This window comes from Nelumbo nucifera, chromosome 4, assembly GCF_055504915.1.
Source record: "Nelumbo nucifera cultivar China Antique chromosome 4, China Antique-T2T, whole genome shotgun sequence".
Classification (NCBI taxonomy): Eukaryota; Viridiplantae; Streptophyta; class Magnoliopsida; order Proteales; family Nelumbonaceae; genus Nelumbo; species Nelumbo nucifera.
This window is the reverse complement of record NC_142652.1, coordinates 96,008,666-96,027,861: the sequence shown is the minus strand read 5'-3', so window position 1 is coordinate 96,027,861 and position 19,196 is coordinate 96,008,666. Positions and strand designations below refer to the sequence as shown.

General features: G+C 38.5%; 1 protein-coding gene across 7 annotated transcripts; it reads right to left on the bottom strand.

The window, feature by feature from the left end:
• Nucleotides 1-5,635: 5,635 nt before the first annotated feature.
• On the bottom strand, nucleotides 5,636-17,273 carry LOC104610804 (CBL-interacting protein kinase 23-like). 7 transcript variants are annotated; one of them, XR_016068529.1, is made up of 16 exons: nucleotides 16,456-17,273; nucleotides 15,757-15,819; nucleotides 15,366-15,437; nucleotides 15,154-15,261; nucleotides 14,871-14,951; nucleotides 14,625-14,678; nucleotides 14,395-14,520; nucleotides 13,896-13,985; nucleotides 13,618-13,737; nucleotides 13,379-13,495; nucleotides 12,667-12,783; nucleotides 7,944-8,000; nucleotides 7,456-7,530; nucleotides 6,621-6,693; nucleotides 6,041-6,144; nucleotides 5,784-5,947 (listed from the first exon to the last, which is right to left on the bottom strand). XR_016068529.1 is itself a non-coding variant. In XM_010277592.3 (15 exons), exons 1-15 carry the CDS (start codon nucleotides 16,624-16,626, stop codon nucleotides 5,928-5,930), a joined length of 1,344 nt encoding a protein of 447 aa, XP_010275894.1. In that variant the 5' UTR covers nucleotides 16,627-17,273; the 3' UTR covers nucleotides 5,636-5,927. The 7 variants fall into 7 exon arrangements, 3 of the variants coding, with proteins under 3 accessions (XP_010275894.1, XP_010275895.1, XP_010275896.1); XR_016068532.1 differs by lacking the exon at nucleotides 16,456-17,273 and adding an exon at nucleotides 16,031-16,106; XM_010277592.3 differs by lacking the exon at nucleotides 6,041-6,144 and having other exon boundaries at nucleotides 5,636-5,947.
• Nucleotides 17,274-19,196: the final 1,923 nt, after the last annotated feature.

Here is a 19,196-nt window from a genome sequence, read left to right as displayed (position 1 = left end):
CAAGCATGTGGAAATAGATCGGCATTTTATCAGAAAAAAGATAGAAGGGAAAGTAATCAAGCCTGTTTACATTCCTTCTAATCTTCAGACTGCCGATATCCTAACTAAAGCACTTCCATGGGCGCATTTTGAAGATCTTAGTTGCAAGTTGGGTATGATAAATATTTACAACCTAGCTTGAGGAGGAGTGTTGGGATTCTTTGCTATAAATTGGCTATAAATTAGGCTACAAATCAAGTGTAATTAACTATATAATTGTTTCCTTTTTTAGAATAGATTAGGCAAGATTTTCTCTTTTAAAATAGGGAACAAATCCTAACGTTTAGGACTCCAATAGTATATAAAACATGTTCTGCTAGAATAGAAAGTATATAGGTCATTCAAACCTAATTATTCACAAAGAAGTTAGGAGGAAAGAGATGCAAGTTGACACTCAAATACAGCCTATTGAACATTCAGCCTTGATTTCTTCAAACCAAAAAGGGAGCAAGCATTCGGACAAGAGGCATCTTAAGTGCATTCATTGTGGAGGTGAACGACATGTAAAAGAGACTTGTTGGGTTCTTTATCCTCATCTGAAAGCAACTGCGTTAAGGAAAGACAAAAAGCCTCAGAGGAATCAAACAACAAGTGAGAACTTTGTTACTAGTCATAGTGGTGAGAGCCCGAAGAACACATCTACAGTTACACTTCCTCCCATGGGACAGACTACTAATTCCCACACATCCGGGTCCTTGAATTTCACTACTGATGAGGTAGAGGTCCTTAGCCGGGCCTTAACCCATCTAATGACTAATTTCCTTGCTTCCACCTCTCTTGCCAGATCAGGTATTGTCTCTGCTTGTAGTGCAACTAGTTCTATATAGTCTACTTTTTGGATTATTGATTCCGATGCAACTGACCACATGACACACATGTCCTCTTTATTTTCTTCTTATCATTTGATGTCTAGCCAAGATAAAATGAGAGTTGTTGATGGTTTTCTCTCCACTATCTCTGGGAAAGGGGGGTTGACCTAAGGAAGGACCTCTCCCTTAAATCTGTTCTACATATTCCCAATCTTACTTCCAACCTCTTGTTTGTTTCGAAGCTTACCAAGAATTTAAACTGCAGCATAACTTTCTTTCCTACTCGTTGTGTCTTTCAGGACAAACTGATGAAGAGAATGATTGGAAGCGGTCATGAGTGTGGAGGTCTTTACTATTTTGATGCAGACATCAGTTCGGCCTTACAATCTTCTACTGCTAGTAGTCAGAATAATGGGGAGTCAATAGCTAGGTTACACTTGTGGCATGCTAGGCTAAGTCATTTACCTTTTTCGTCATTGCAAGGGTTGTTTCCTGAATTATTCAAGTGTGTTTCGGGTCAAAGTTTAGTTTGTGAAGTGTGCCAATTGTCAAAACAATGTAGAACTCTTTATCCAATTTCTAGTAATGGAATTCAAACTCCTTTTGATTTGGTCCATTATGATGTTTGGGGCCCTTCACCTCTTGTTTCTGTAAATGGCTTTCGTTACTTTATTAGTTTTATTGATCACTATTCACGATGCATATGGATCTACTTGTTAAAAGGACGTGATGAAGTGTCACGGATAACCATGGCATTTTGTAAAATGATTGAAACTCAATTCGACAACAAGATTAAGCAATTCCGTTCAAACAATGCTGTTGAATATTTTGAGAGTTCCTTGAACCTGTTCATGGAGGATGCAAGAATGCTACACCAGTCATCTTGTGCTAGTACCCCTCAACAGAATGGGGTTGTTGAGTGCAAAAATAGACACTTATTGGAGACAGGTTGAACTTTACTATTTCAGCACAAGGTTCCCAAGCACTATTGGTCTCAAGCAGTCCTTACCGCATCATATCTGATAAATCGGATGCCATCTAAAGTGTTGGGTATGAAAACTCCTTTCTCTGTCCTTTGCCATAATCTTCTAGACTTTCCTCTTCCACCTAGAGTCTTTGGTTGTATATGTTTTATTCATGTAAAGGATCCAAAGAAGACCAAGTTGGATCCTAGGGCTATGAAAGGAATCTTTCTAGGGTACTCTCTTACACAAAAGGGTTACAAGTGTTATGATCCAGTTACCAAGAAGAAATACGTCACAAAGGATGTGGTATTTTTTGAGTCTCAATCCTATTTTCATTCTTCCTAAAATCCTCTTAAGGGGGAGACTAGTGGGATGGAAGAGGATTCTTCATCTCCCTCTTTTTTTGTGCCTATTTCAGCCTCGGGCCTTCCATCTTCTCCTCTTGATCCTCCTAGTTGTAGCACCCCAGGTGAATCTAGTGAGGCTCCCATTGAACCTGTTACCACTCTTGATACTGCAGATGTAACTGAGGACACTAATAGGCAACAAAAAGATACGAGAATCACCTACAACAAAAGAAAAAAAGACCCTCCAACTCATGGCAACAACCAATCGGACTTGGATGAATCTGTCTCAACAACTCTAGGTAATCTTATCACTCATACTTCTGATTTGGATCTCCCTATTGCTCTTCGTAAGCCTACCCGTTCTTGTGTTATCTGACACCTCATTGCTGAGTATGTTTCTTATTCACATTTATCTCATTGTTATTATTCATTTGTGTCTGCTCTCTCTTCCGTGCATGTCCCTACTAGGTACTCAGAGGCAGTGTCTAACCCAAGATAGAGAGAGGTTATGAATGAAGAAATGAAAGTCTTAATGAAAGACAAGACTTGGAAATTAGTGGATCTACCAAAAGGGAAGAGCACTGTGGGATGCAAGTGGGTGTTCACTGTGAAGCATAGAGAGGATGGGTCCATTGAAAGATACAAGACCAGACTAGTGGCGAAGGGGTTTACTCAAAAGGAAGGGATTGACTACAAAGAGACTTTTGCTCTAGTTGCAAAGCTCAACACAATCCAGGTTCTATTGTCATTAGTTGCAAACTTCTCATGGGAGCTATGTCAGTTGGACGTGAGGAACGCTTTCCTAAATGCCGATCTACATGAAGAGGTATTCATGAATCCTCCACCAGGTTATGGTTTTGATGGAAAAGTATGTAGACTAAGGAAAGCATTATATGGTCTTAAGCAGTCCCCTCGATCTTGGTTTGAAAAGCTCTATGGGGCCATGAAGAAAGTGGAATACATTCAAAGTGGTGCAAATTATACTTTGTTCATAAGGAAATAGGATAGCAGACTTACGACACTCATTGTCTATGTGGATGATATGGTGATTACAAGGAATGACCTAGAAGAGATAAAATGATTAAAGGAGTCTTGGCATCTGAGTTTGAGATCAAAGACTTGGGTCATCTGAGATACTTCCTTGGAATTAAAGTTGCTAGGTCACAAGAGGGCATTTATATATGTCAACGGAAGTACATCCTTGATCTTCTAGAGGAGACAAGTATGATGGGGAGTAGACCAGCAGATACTCCAATAGAACATAATCATTGTCTATAGGAATCAGTTGGAGAGGACTACCTTGATAAAGAGAGATACCAAAAACTGGTAGGGAAATTGATATATCTATCTCTCACTCGACCAGATATTGCTTATGCCGTACATGTTATCAGCCAGTTCATGCACTCTCCAAAGATTTCTCATATGAGAGCAACGGAAAGGATTCTTAGGTATTTGAAGACTGACCTAGGAAAAGGAATTTTGTTCAAAAAACACAATAAAATTGAAATTAAAGCGTATACTGATGCAGATTGGACTGGTTCTGTTGGAGACAGGAAGTTTACTTTTGAGTATTGCACGTTCGTTGGAGGAAATTTGGTTACATGGCGAAGTAAAAAGCAGAATGTGGTTGCTAGATCAAGTGCAGAGGCTGAATATCGAGCTATGGCTCATGGTGTTGCTGAACTGTTGTGGCTTAGAACCCTTCTTGGTGAGCTCGGGATAAGGGTCGAGTGTCCTCTCAGGTTGTATTATGACAACAAGGCTACTATCAACATTGCAAATAACCTAGTGCAACATGATAGGACGAAGCATATTGAGATTGACCGACACTTCGTTAGAGAATGGAGTCTCAGGGGAACTCTGCATTCCTTATACTCCTTCCGAGATGCAGATTGCAAATGTGCTAACAAAATGACTAGCTTCAATGAAATTCTCAGACTTACTTGGCAAGCTAAACATGACTGACATCCATGCTTAGCTTAAGGGGGAGTGTTGGTTCAATTGGTTTAGTGTTTATGTTAGTCTTATTTATGTTTTAAGTTCTTGAGCTTATTATGGGCCTTAGTTATTAGGCCTAAACTTGTTTTATTCTTTTTTATGTCTAGGTGTCCCATCACTAATCAGGGGCATTCTAGTCTTTTCTTGTAATATTACTTTATGAATACTTATATAAGATCATAGGGCCGGGTAAAGTGACTAAGCCGCCATTCTCAGATCTCCTTTTTTCTTCTTCTTCTTCGACTGCTGTTCTCCAACAAACACAGTTATTGCAAATCATTGCGTTATATTCATTGATTGTAATCGTTGTCAAACACTCCATCATCAATTGTAATGGCCATGAGCCTATATAAGTGAAACCCATCAATAAACAAGGGCATTGAATGATCAAACATTTTCTTCTTCCTTATTTGGCATCCTATAAATTACTGAAAACCCTCTTTGAGTGGTGCTCCAACACTATAGCTCGAGTGTTGACATGTTTCAATTTCCAATAATGAGAAAAAGATCATATCAGTGTGTTTGTCTGTATATGTGTGTTAGAGAGAGATGAGAAATAAAGACAATAGAGGACATGGATGAGGGGAAAGACCATTGGCAAAGGAGTCTTTGATTGGTCCAAATTAACCCATATTTATTACAAAATTTAAACCAGTATATTTAGTTTATAAACAGTCACCAATCATTATAATATAAATTCAAAAGAGTTGATTATGACTAGAGTTTGGGTTAGTGAGTTCTTATTGTAACTAGGTATCTATTTCTCTAACATAACTAAGACCATTAATATTGAGCTTTCAGCAGCGGCAACAATTACCAATTAAAAGAGGAGAGTCTTGGCATTAGACCTGGCAATTGGGTTGGGTGGGTCGGGTTCGGGTTGGGTCAAGGTACTTTGGGTTGATTTCAGGTCAGGTTGAATTTTGGGTTGGGTTGTCAAATGCTAGACCCTAACCCTAAATGTTCGGGTTACGGTTAACCCATGGGTCAATTCAGGTCATCCCAAAAAATAATTGAAATTTAAAAAAATAAAGAAAAATTACATAAAAAATGTCAAAATTAAAAGAATTAACCTTAAAATTCCAAATATAAAATAAAAAGCTTGAATATTTAACAATTTAAAGAGTAAACAATAAAAAGTAAAGACTAAATAGAAAAAATTTTAGAGTGAAAACTTCTAACAATGAATAAATAATCCCAATTAGACTTGACAATCGGGTCAGCGGGTTGACCCATGACCCAACCCAGTTTTTTCGGGTTGGGTTATTTTCACATTCGAGTAGCTAGATATGAGACCCTAACCCTGTTTTTTCGGGTTGGGTTGGGTCGGGTTGGGTCAACTTTTTGCCAGGTCAACTTGGCATTATTGTCACTCTTCAACACATGAATTGAACCATTTCTTAAATCGGACAGTCATTTTCATTTATCCAATGGTTTATTCTAATTCTTTAACACAACCATTTAAGTGATCAGTCACTTTGCTCAAGCTTATTTATTGAAAATGAGACTCTTAAGATGTTCCTCATAATTAGATCAGTTTCATCCAAATCAAGCAATACAGTTCTAAGTTCTACCCCCTAATTGTCTATCCTGAATCACCAGTCATATGTAACTAATTCCATGAAACCAATGCAAAATACATGCTCTCTATTTCAATAGTATAGACACACATTAAGGCACTCAACTATTTGATTCTCATGTAATCTATTTAGGGGAAAGGGTTACAAGTCCATGAATCTCATCAACATAGAGCTGACTGACATCATAAATCAAGATCCTACAGAACCACCTGCACAAATGAAAAGAGAAAAAAATGATAAGCTAATAATATTAGTACATTAGTCCAATGATTTACACAGGGAAATTACAGTTTAAGACTGACATAAATTGGGCAGGAGATAAGATAGTCTCCCCAGTAAAAGTCCCTTTTACTTCATTTTTGAAAACTGGACTCGGTGTCAAGGTTCCTTGCTACAGTGAGACAAACTGAATCACATAGAGTAGGTTTATTATCATTGGTCAAGAAAAAATGGCCAGATAAGAACCACATTTAAGAAGTGGATAATCTGCATTTGAAGAAGAAAAATAGAGGATCATATTTATTTTCTTATGCCCGTCAGTACATGTAGAAAACATGCAGGTGAGAAGGATCCACCATTTGATGTGTGACATGTGTCCCACCAAGGACTCACTTGGGCTGAAAATGGAGTCAAGTGGTTATTTCTTTACTTTTTGACAAGTTGGAAAAGAATTGATGAAATCCCTGAAAGAAAGAGCAATGAAAAGCTAATGATAATCGAACTAGGTCCTATTTTTTCCTAGGAGATTCTCTTGGTGGGACTTAAAGCCTGCCAACCCTTTGGCATCATTGAAACTCTACAATTCCTGTTTGGTCACAATATCATTTCATAACATAGCTAACATGCAAAAATTATACATTCTAAATCTAACTGCATACTGACCTCCTTCACCCCTCATTTCCTCCTCTGATTTCCAGACAATATCTTTCAGTCCAGTTGAGATGTTCTTGTAAAACTGAAAAATATCTTTAGTCAAACTTAAGATTTTATATGTCAATAAATACTATGCTAGATTATCCCTATAGATTCCTGACCAATGTTTTAAAACATGGAGGCATGATGCGAGGCGTTCCACTACCTAGAGAAGTGAGGCATAGTTCAGAATGTAAGAGGTGTAAGCCTCCCGAACACAAAGAGGCGTAACCCTCCTTAAGAGGAGAGAGGGGGATGAGGAGGAAGGAGGAAGAAGAGGAAGAAAAATCTCATTTTTCTTTATTTTTAATAAAAAATATTTTATATTAAGAAAAATGAAGATGCATGGCCCTAATTGAAGATGCCCACTTTCTTTCCCCTTATCTTCCCTTCCCTTTCCTTTTCTTTCTTTTTCTTCCCCTTCCCTTTCTTTTCCTTTCCTTTTTTTCTCTTTTCTTCTTTCTTTTTTCTTTTTTTTTTCTGTCATTTTACATGAGGCGCATGAAGCATACACCTCTAGCATGCCTCATGAAAAAAGCATATGAGGTGTATGCCTCAGAGGTGTCAGTGCCTCTGGCATATGCCTTTTGGGGGCACCTCGCCTGGAGGTACGCCTCCCACGCCTTTTAAAACACTGGCACTGACTATTTTAATCTCTTTTGAATCATGCATTTTAAAGCCAACCAACAATGACAGATTAATGTATTATTGGGGTTTCTTTCCTTTAGTTAGTAGATATAATAATGGAATCAACATTTACAATCAAAAAGTCACTTCCTATAACTGTAAGTTTAAAATACCATACGTTGTGAAATTCCAGAGTATCTCCACCTGACTTCCGGAGTTCAACCATGTAAAGTGAAGGAGCTACCTCAAAAATCTGTGGGACAGTAGTAGAGGAAATAAATTAGATTTTACATCCATGGATCAAATTTAACAGGTCCGATGCAGAATTCATGTCCTATCAGTAAGGGACCGTTTGGTTTGCAGGAATAGAGGTCTGGAACCGGAATTGGAACTGGCCATTCCGATTCCAACTGTTTGGTTGGGTGGAATCGGAATCCCATTCCCATTCCTAGTGGAACGGCATTACCCTATTTGAGGGAATAGTCATTCCCTCCCCCTCCCTTGGGAATGAAATCCCATTCTAGCTGATTCCAATTCCTGTCTAAACCAAACAGACTATGGGAATGGATCATTCAGAATCTGATTCCAAAGGATTTTGATTCCAATTCCGACTATGAAGCAAACAAACCCTAGGTAATTCCTTGCACTTGAGATTGATATGAGTACCTCTGTTGCAATGGATAAATGGCCTTTCCGTCCAGTTTTCTCCCCTTGAAGCTTCATCTGGAACAAGAAAAACAAAGGGCAGGATAATGTTAGGGTTTCTGAACATTGCCATTGTTTAATTTCTATGCTCTTCAGTTGTACCCCCAGCACCTAAATTGAGAGGGGTTAATTTAGATCATGAACATTTTCCAATCATGTTCAGTCCAGGAAACAAGTACCAGAAAGCAACTGAAACAAGATTTTACAGCCTTCCATGGGAAAAAGACCAAGTTCAGCTGCATTTTGTTTCTCCAGACAAATATTTACAAATTATAATGATGAAGTAACCCAGCAAGGCAGAATAGAGATGATGTATATTTCAAGTAAGATAGTCACAATTCAATGAATCCAAATTCTTTATATCTCTAGCAATTTTGCAAATTTTGTCCTAAATACAATTCATTGGAACATTCCTTTCAAATTTATAAAACATAGAAAAACTTTGGCTGTTTGGAAGAAACGCAGCTGGGCTGTTTGGGAGCTTCCTGCATATGACACATTACAAGGAGATGGGGTAAAAGAATATTTGCAACCAATACTTTTTTAGTCAAAAAGACAAGGAACTGAGTGAGATAACATGTTGTGCAGAATAAGATCTAAAACAGCCCATTACTGTGAAATGCACCTTGAACCATAACTGTTGCACCCCTGATTAAGAGATTTCAATTTACAAAGGATATAGCTATCATTTACATTCAAAAACAACTAGTTTGAATACCCTGATTTGTCAAACTTAATTAATACATGGTAAAGAAGTCTTAATGTGGAATGGACTGCAGGTCACATTGTATTTAAAATATTGCAGATATAGAGGAAGAGGAGCTTAGAAGGTAGCTGGCAAATTTGATTAACAAAGAAAATATATTCTAGAGGCAGAACCCTAGAGCCATTTGGATTAAAGCAGCAGATAGAAATTACAGATTTTTCCACACAATATGCAAGGGCTAGAAGAAGAAATAGTACAGGGCAACTAGGGAGAGATTTTTTATATGAAATAGGAAATAAAAGATGTCATTAGAAATTTCTTTATTAAGCTCTATACTGCATTACCAAGAAGAGCCTATTTTCTTGGGAGATTTAGCTCTTGAGGCTCAAAAGAGAAAAGGAAGAATGGGTGGAAAGAAGATTTGAAATAAAGTGTGAATAGGGCCTTAATAGCTTCCTTTTTAGTGATGGTTATGAAAATTTTTAAGGTGCAAAGAGCTAAAATCAAGGTGATCCTCTATCACCATTGTTGCCCATGTTTGTGGTAGAGGTGTTGGGTAGGCTGACCTCAAGAAGTGAGGAAGAGGGTCCCACTGAAGGATTTAAAACAAAATCAAGAAGGTATGGTCACAGACAACTTCAGTACGCAGATAGTGGTAGTTTTGGAGACCTATTGAAGAAGAGTTAAATTTGAGAGCTATCCTAAAAGACTAAATTATTATCAGGATTGAAGTTGAACTTGAACAAGAGCATAAAGATAAGGAAAGGAATATCGATTCATTGTTGCCGGAAAATTGTGTGGCAGTTTTTGATTGTATGGTGAGAGACTTGCTCTTCAAGAAAAATGTTACTTCTAAACCAGTTTAGAATTTTTTTATAGTGTACAAGTTTAGGGGCATGTGCAAATGTACATGCAACATGCAAGAAAGAAAACAGAGGGGGGGGGATCAAACTCAAGACCTAACATTCCAAAAGATGATTGCCACTCGCTATGAATTAAGTTACACTCAACTTTGGGAGTCAATTGATGCTTCTCAGGTCCAATACTTGGAAAAATGACTTGAGGAAGATGAGATCAAGGAAGCAATTTTTTCTATGAATAGATCTAAGGCTCCAAGCCCAGATGGATTTACAATGGCCTTTTATTAAGGTTGTTAGAAGATAATTAAACTGAATTTGCTTAGAGAGTTTAGAGAATTCCATGAGAGGGGTATAATTGATCCGAGAATGAATTCTACCTTTATCACCCTAGTGCCAAAAAAGTCTAATGCTACTCACCCTAAGAATTTCAAACCAATCAGCTTGGTTACTAGCAATTTATAAAATAATTGCTAAGATGTTGTCTCTAAGGATTAAGAAAGTTCTTCCTTCAATCATCTCTCATTACCAAGGAGACTTTATTCAATATAGACAATTTGTGAATCAAATTCTCATTGCTAATGAATGTGTGAAGGCCCAGAAGAGATCTAAGAAAAAAGGGTGTGGCAATTAAGTTGGACCTAGAGAAGGCTTATGATCAAGTGGATTGGGAATTTTTAATTAACATCATGAGATCTTATGATTTTGGAGATTTGTGGTGTAAGTGGATCAAAGGTTTCTTACAAACAGTCACTTTTCAATGATTGCGAATGGTTCGGTGGTGGACATTTCTGAATCACTTAGAGGGATTAGACAAGGAGATCCCCTACCCCTCACCTTTTCATTTTGGTGGTAGAGGTTCTTAGTAGGTTGATTGCTAGGTCTATATAAATGCACTTCCTTAAAGGTTGGGAGGTGGGAAGAGATAGAGTGGTGGTCTCCCACCTCCAGTAGAAGACGGAATTTTCATTTTTTGTGATAGGGAAAATGGGACGGAAAATTTGAAGCTAGTATTGAGCCTTTTTGAAAGATGTCTAATTTAAAAATCAATTGGAACAGAAGTGCAATGGTTGGTTTAAATGCAGAAGAAGAGGAGCCAGACTCATTTGCAGAGATTTTGGCATGTGAAAGAGGGGAGTGGCCTCTAAAATATTTAGGTTTACCCCTTGGTGGAAACCCAAGGTCTATAAGCTTTTGGAATCCAGTAGTTGAGAGAATTGAGAAAAGATTAGCTGGTTAGAAAAGGAATTACATTTATTCAAGGGGGGAGAATCACTTTGGTAAAATCAACCTTGGCTAACCTCCTTATCTACTTCATGTCTATTTTTAGGATGCCTTTAACAGTTGTGAAGTCGATGGAAAAGTTGATGAGAGATTTTTTGTGGGAATTGAGAAACAATAGAAGGATCATTTGGTTAGATGGGAGAAGGTGGTGAAAAGGAAAGAAGAGAGTGGGTTGGGTCTATGTAACAAAAGTAAGAAAAACCTTGCTCTTCTAAGTAAGTGGTTGTGGTGCTTTCCCATAGGGAATGACAGATTGTGGCATAAAGTGGTTTCAAGTATTCATGGGCTTGCTAGGAATGGATGGGATGTTGGTATTTTGCAAATGGTTAATCTTTCTACACCATGGAAAGCAGTGCATGGTATTCTTCCTCAATTCCTTGAGCATGTCAGGTATGACCTGGCTTCTAGTAATAGGATAAGATTCTGAGAAGATGTCTGCATCGAGGATATCCCCTTGAAAGATATGTTTCCCTCTCTTTATGCTCTCTTTAGTCTCACAGAGAACTTGTGTCTAAATTCTTCGGGTACCCCCCTCCCCTAGGGAGGGTTGGAATTTGGGGTTAGTAAGAAACCTTAGAGAGTCAAAAGTTTCATCAGTGTGTAACCTGTTAAACATTCTAGATGGCCTTGTCCTTGATGATTTAGGGAATGACATAAGGGTTTGGTTTCTCAATCCCTTTGGTCCATTTCCATCCCCATTCCTTTCCTATGAAAGAAGTTTTGTGTGCCCCTATCCCCCCGAAAGTCAATGCCTTTTGTTGGGAAGTTTATCATGGGTGCACCGACACGTGTGATATGCTACAAAAGAAAGGCCAAATTGGTGCTTGTCTCCTAATTGGTGCATTTTGTGTAAGTTGAATGGTGAGAGTGATTGCCATCTTTTAATCTCTTTGTCCCTTTGCTTCTTGTAATTGGGAATGGTTTTGCTCTCTTTTTGGTTGCAGGTGGACCCCTCCTGTCAGCTATAAAGGGCTCTTTAGCCCATCTTTTCTAAGGAGAACAAAGAAATGAGGTAGAATCTTATGGAAGTGTGCAAGGGCAGTAGTGGTGTGGTCAGTTTGGGAGGAAAGGAACTTAAGAATCTTTGAGGAGAGAGAAAGAAATAAGGAGGGAATATTGGAGACTGAGACTGTAAGAGTCGCAGACTGGGTGAAAACATTGAAATTATTCTCAGATTTCTCAATGGAAGACTTTTTTTGAAACTAGAGGTCAATTGCCCTTTCTTCCTCTAGGAAACAAAAGATCCTGGAGGCTCGGTGTCCCCCAAGTGGTGGGTGGATGAAGTTGAACTTTGACGGAAGTAGTTTTGGTAATCTGGGACCTTCAAGAATTGGTGAAGTGATTAGAGATGGGAGTGGGAATATTTGTGGTTCGTTTTCAGGGACCATTGATCAAGGTGATTCAATGAGAGATGAATTCATGGCTGTTATTGTTAGGGTGCAAAAAGCTAAGGGCATGGGAATTACAATGCTGATTGTTGAAGGGGATTCAAAAATAGTCATTGATTGGTTGAAAAAAGGAAAAGGGGTACTATGGAAATTCAGAAACGAATTCAGGAGGTTCAAGTTTCTGTCAAGAAATTTGCAAATTCATGTAAGGTGTATTAGGAGGTCTGCTAATGGTTTGGCAGATGGATTAGCCAAGCAAGGAGTACATAGACATCATTTGTTTTGGGCTCAATGTTAATTGTGTGGAGGGGTTTTTTTTTGTAAAGGTTTCTTATCATAACAACTTCTTGTTGTATCCTCTTTTTCTTTAAATCTCAATAAAATTTCTTTAGTTGTTGATAAAAAAAGACAGTGTCTTTCTTTATTGGAGGCAGAGGGATCTATCTCACCTTGTAGTTACTTTTCTTCACATCAAATCCCAAAGGCATGGCTGCTTCCTCGATTTTAGAGATTATCTCATTTGCTGGGCACTTGGATGTAAATCTTGTTTGCCGCTTAACGAGTCCCTACCAGAGATAATTAGATGTTTTAGGAATCTATGAAAACCATAATGGTCAATTAAGAGCCAAAGAGTCCAGCAACAATGTCATTAATGGCTACAAATTATGCAAACTCGTTAACCATTCCCATCAATATACAAAATAATCAACTATTGTCCATTATTATTTTTTCTAATCCAAGAATTCCTGGTTTTCTTTTCTCTTCCACATCTGAATCTTAGCACCAATGTCAGGTTATGATGCCATAATTGTAGGCTGGATATGGACCTAACCCTTGCATTTTTTTGCACAAAATGGATGCTCTCAGATTCAAACATGCATTCTAGTTATATTTGTCAGCCTGAGATGGTTCTACCATTGCACCAATTAAATGGTTTGTCCAATAGATGGTTTTTAAAGTCACAAACAAGTCATATAATGATAAAAGTCTACCCACTTGTAGATTAAAGTCTTACAAGTTATTTGATTTTCTACATGATGCCCAAGGACTGCAAATTTCATATTTAAAGATGCAACATATAATGTCAATGGTGTCATCATGTTTGATACCCAATGTTTTAAGTTACACCTTAAAGATATGCTACAAATCAGAAGAGCATACCATCTGTTTTTCAAATAAAGAGCTGAGATTCAGACCCTGAGAGGTGGAGATAAGTTCAAATGCATTCATTGTGAGTGGCCTTTCTTCACGCTGCTCAACGACAAGGTTTTTACAGTCCTATTGGGAAAAAGAAAAGGCACTAGAGAGTGAATTCTACTAAAACTGATGCTTCCTCCAACAATACCACATCACCACTATATTTTCTTAATGTCAGTTTTGAAGTATGCAAGAATAATTACCCCAGACTCATTAAAAATAGCATCCACATCAGCAAGACTAACATCTTCTGATTCAAAGACTGGTGGCTTATATCCTTTCTTAAACCATTCATTTCCTATGACCTCGGAGATTGAGATTCTCTGTTTCAGATCATGACAAGGCAATATATAAAACTATAAGTGATTGAGAAATTATGGGATATGAAATTCAAAAGGGAGATTAGGACTCCAATTTGAAGAATACATTCTGACAAGATAATACATAACAAAGTAAAAAAAAAATGAAACAAAAGGCATACCGTCTCTGGATTGGGGTCAAGAATCCTTTTGATTAGTTTCTTTGCACTTGTTGAGAACCATGAAGGGCAATTAAAATCAGCCTTAAAGATCTGTAGTCATGTGAGGCACATGTAAAGACACGTTTCATGTTTACTACATGTAAAGACATGTTTCATGTTTACTACATTAAAAATATGCACAACGAGGTTATACATCCTCAAAACACTTGAAATAGTGAATCCTTGTTTTAGAAGGCAAGAAGGAAAAAGAACCTGCACCTTTATTTCTTAATGTCATTTCTAAGCACAAATACAGCAAAAAAAGGGGTTTTACCCATATGAAATTATGCAAATAAAGAAATTATTATGTTGGATTCTTTTTCCTTTTTTTTTCTCCAAGAATAAATACTAATGAACCATGGGTCATAGAGAAATAATTAAGCTTCAAATTGCATTATCTTGGATAACATATCTAATAACCAATCAATATGACATGACACAAAGTGATGAAGAAACTCACCTTTTTATACAATTGCATAAGGTTAGAATCTTCAAAAGGCAAATAACCTGCCATGAGGACAAAAAGAATTACCCCACATGACCACAGGTCTGCCTTTGCCCCATCATAACCTTTATTGTTAATCACCTGGAAAAAAGAACCAAAATAAAGAGAGCCAAATGGAGTTCAAATTAAAGAAAGAAAAACCACTGTTTTATCAGGAAACCAGGCTGCACCCAGAGCCAATATACCTCTGGAGCAACATAATTTGGTGTCCCACATGTTGTGTGAAGTAATCCATCTTCCTGAAATAAAAATGCTTATTAAGTTAAGCAAAGAAATCAGGTTATCTTTTCTTTTTCTTTTGCTATAGTAGCACTGCTAATAATATCAGGCAAGTTTGGACAAGAGTAAGTCCACAGTTTTCCTTATTTAAAATTGAAAATGGTATAAACAATACTTAGCCATTGACAAGGTTTCAAATTTTCAATACTCACACGGACTTGCTGAGATACTGCACTTAATCCAAAATCTGAGACTTTAAGAACTCCATTAGCATCCAGAAGCAAATTTTCAGGCTGTTATAAACAAGTACATCAGATGGACTGAATTTCACAAAATTAATTGATTTCAATAAGCCCAATATTCTGCAGAAGTTATTGCTGTTCCAAAAAGTATATATATTCTGCAGAAGGTACAGTGAAGTGTATATATTTGAGATGTAATGCGAAGCAATAAAGGGAACTAAACATCAAGGCTGAACATGATCTCAAAATCTACCTTTAGGTCCCTATGAAAAACACCTCTACTATGACAGTAATCCACAGCATTGATTAGCTGCTGAAAATATTTTCTTGCTTCATCTTCCTTCAGCCTCCCATGACTAGCCTGGCATGAAGGAGAAAGATGGATAATTTTGAGTTCTTTGGTGCTCACAACAACTTTGATAAAATTCATGGCACAAGTAAAACTGAAGCAGGTCAACATCTTACAATTTTGTCAAAGAGTTCACCACCATTCACAAATTCCAAAACAATGTATATCTTGGTCTTGCTAGCCATCACCTACATCAATATCTCCAACTTTAGTAACACTATTATATATGGAGGCTTCTATACTCAGAAAATTATTACTCAAATAAAGGTAACATTCCAAGTATAGGGCTCTTATGGAAAAATTGTAAATGTATGCTGGAATATCAGAATTCGCAGCCTCGCAGGGAAACTTAAATCCATGAATTAACTAATTGAAAAAAAAAATCCAAAAGATGGAAAAAGGAATAATGAATCAGCAAAAACCACCAAATATATGAAGCACAGGGAGGAAGACCAGCATAATGCAAATATGTTTTATTGGACAAGGAAAAAACGACTATAGTTGTACCTCGTACATGCGTGTGACGTTTGGATGTCTGATCAATTTCATGGTTGAAATTTCACGCTTAATCTGCAAAATTGAACACGAAGAAAACTATTACTGCAACAGATTCTATATCCAGGGACGACAGGAGAAGTTTCACATGCCTGGAAAGTTTACCAGAAGAATTAGAAACAAATAGCAATGACAACCTTATGAATATCATTGCAAAACATAATTAGAACTCAAATTTCAAAAAAAAAAATAAAAAACAAAAAAAACGAAACTAGAAGCATCTTACCAAAACATGTTACATATGGGCGTGATCAGGTGAACTTCAAAAAGGAAAAACCAGTTTGACGATGATAGAATTTAGCACATAAGCATTTTTTTTTCTTCTCTTTCTGATTTTCTTTCCAGGAGAGTCTCAATCAGGATTTTATCGGATTATCGGGAACAATTTTTAGAATATATTTTTAAGTTACGTTGAAAACTAATTAATGAGATACCCAACTCACCAAAAAAACAGAAAAAAAAAACAGCATAAAATTATTAAGTGAAAAAGATTAAGATAAACAAAAAAGAAAAAAAAAAGTCATAGCAAAGATGAAGAAATAAATAACAGATTCAAAGAAAATCAAAAAGATCAATTTCTTTAAATAAGACGGAGGGAAATTTTAAGGGAAAGAAGAGGAAAAAGAAGGTGAAGAGTAAAATTAACAGTACTTGGCCAATCATCTTATGCTTGAGAACCTTCTCCTTATCGAGAATCTTAATGGCAAAATTCTCTCCCGTATCCACATTGTGAGCGAACTTCACCTTCGCAAACGTTCCCTCACCCAGTGTTCGACCCAGCTCGTACTTCCCGACACGAGTTCGGCTGCCACGAGTTGCCATCTTTGATATCTATCTTTCTTTGTTTTCCTTCCGTCCCTTTTCTCTTTCTATGTCGCCTTTGCTGCCCTTTTCACAAATTTCTTCTAAGATCTCTTCTTCTTACAGGGTTGCCACACCTGCGACTTCACCATCTTCATCTCTCCTTCCTTCGGTTGGAACAACCACAAACGGATAAAAGAACCTTCTAACCCCGACCGACTGAAGCTAAGCCTTCCAGAAATCGAAGCAGAGATCTATCGAGAGGCCGAAATCTGCTTGATCTCGTGGCTAGGAAGTCGCAGAGGAAACAGAACGACGATCACGGAGGAGGACGGCAAGAAAAGATTTTCCATGTAAAGCTAAATTTAATCAATCAAATGCTTTAATAACAATTTAAATAAGCGAATATTTCGGATTTTTCATGGCAGATCCAATTGCGGACTCGACATTTTTATCTTTGTCACGAGCGACTTGCAGATATCTCTCAGTGGTTTGTTACGTTTCTTCTTTCGAGCAAAAGAAAATTAGAACTTTTCTTCTTCCTTCTTTCTTCTCTCTGCAAAATTTCTTCTGAATCTCCGGACTTTTATCTCTGACTCTCAGAAGAATGTTCGTGCATATACAAAATTAGAGACACGGATTATTCGATACTCCCTTCCCTCTCCCTCGCCTTCCATTTTTAAATATTACAATACATAATTTCTTTGACTATCTGTTCGGGTTCGGAGTTTAATCCGAGTTTCATGTATTCGTATGTCGAAGTCATGATTTAATCACTTAATGACTTATGAAGACTCAACTCTAATGTCAATGGGTCGGGTTATTTTCACGAGATTCCGGCCAATTTCGGATCCCGTATCTGCGATCGAGTCGGGTCCTGGTCAAACGACGTTATGTATGGAGTCCTTTTATATTGGGTCCTGTATGATCTAGCTTATATACGAGTCGGATTATCGGGTTGATTTGATAGACATTTCTCAGTTTCAGGAAAGTCCAGCCGTCCACAAGGCTTCCAGATCTCCTACCACAACATTGAGAACATCAGAACATGAGATGTGAATTGGGATCTGTTACTCATATAGCGCACCTCACACCGACCTTTATTGGGAATTTTTCTTTGGAAATATCTCCCATTAATAATAACACAAAAGTATGAAAAATGTTTTTGATGAAGGATGATTTTTCCCATTATGATACGTGGTTCCACGAAGCGTCACACACAACTCAACTCACATCTCATTTGATGAGGGTGGATTTGGCCCTCCAATGATATTATGATACATGGTACTTCGGAACAATTAGGTGATACCCGGAGCCATTTTGGCAACAATTTGCCTTAATCAAGTTGATGGTGTCCCACCTGGCGGCCTGGCACAGACGCAACCTGGCTCTGGCACAACCTGGCATCCTGGCACAGGCGCAAGCTGGCAACCTGGCACTGGCACGACCTGGCGGCCTGGCCCTGGCACAAGCTGGCAGCCTGGTACAGGCGCGACCTAGCGGCCTAGCATAGGCACCGACTTGGCGGCCTGGCCTAGGCGCAACTTGGCAGCCTGGCACAGGTGCCGACCTGGCGACCTGGCACATGCGCCAACCTGGCGACTTGCAAGACGTGCTCGTCGACGAATTCGGCATGCATATCCAAACACTCCCACGATCCTTGGAAGTTGGCCCACGTGCCGAACGATCCAGAGGGTGGTCAACGTGCATGGAGGTTACCTCAGGGAATCTCGGACCACTTACACGACTTCTCAGAAATCTCAGATGCGGTGCATGAAGCCCACGCCAAACAATTCATATATAAAGGTACCAACCCCAATGGCATAGGGGAGCAAGTAAGCATATTCTAGCTCTCATACTTTGTGATTTTTAGCTCGCAATCTACTATGGAAGTACTGACTTAAGCATCGGAGCGACCTCGCCGGGTTAGCCACCCCGGGTCCTCTGACGTTTGGTTCCTTGCAGGTCTCTAAAGAGCAACGAAGCTCATCAATCCAGATCGGCACCTAGGCAGCTCGGCACCTGGTCAGCTCGGCACCTGGTCAGCTCGACACCTCACAGGTAGCCCGGCATCTCACAGGCAGCTTGGCACCTAGGCAGCTCGACACCTCACAGGCAGCTCAACACCTGGTCAGCCCGGCACCTTACATGCAGCTCGCCACCTGGTCAGCTCGGCACCTCATAGGCAGCTCGACACTATAGTCAGCTCGCCACCTAGCCTGCCCAGCTCGATTCCGCTCGGCAGCCAAAGTTCTCCACTTCGGCCTGAGTCATCGGCCACTTGGAAGCAGACCAAATGATGAGGTACTTAGCCAAAAAATCAATACATCAATAAAAATCGATTCATCAATTGGCGTCGTTTGTGGGAAATGCTACAAAAAGCTAAGTTCTCACCTATTAGAAACTAAAAGTTCTCACTTTCTAGTTTCATTTTTTATGAACTCAAAGATTATGCAGGAAGTTGATGGACAACAAACTAAGCAGCTCTACCAACTTTATTTCAACTCAGATAAAGCCTCATTAGTCCTCTTCGCGAGGTACCCTCTACAAAGATGAGCTCTTTTGGCTTCCACAGGAGTAGGCGGCCAACA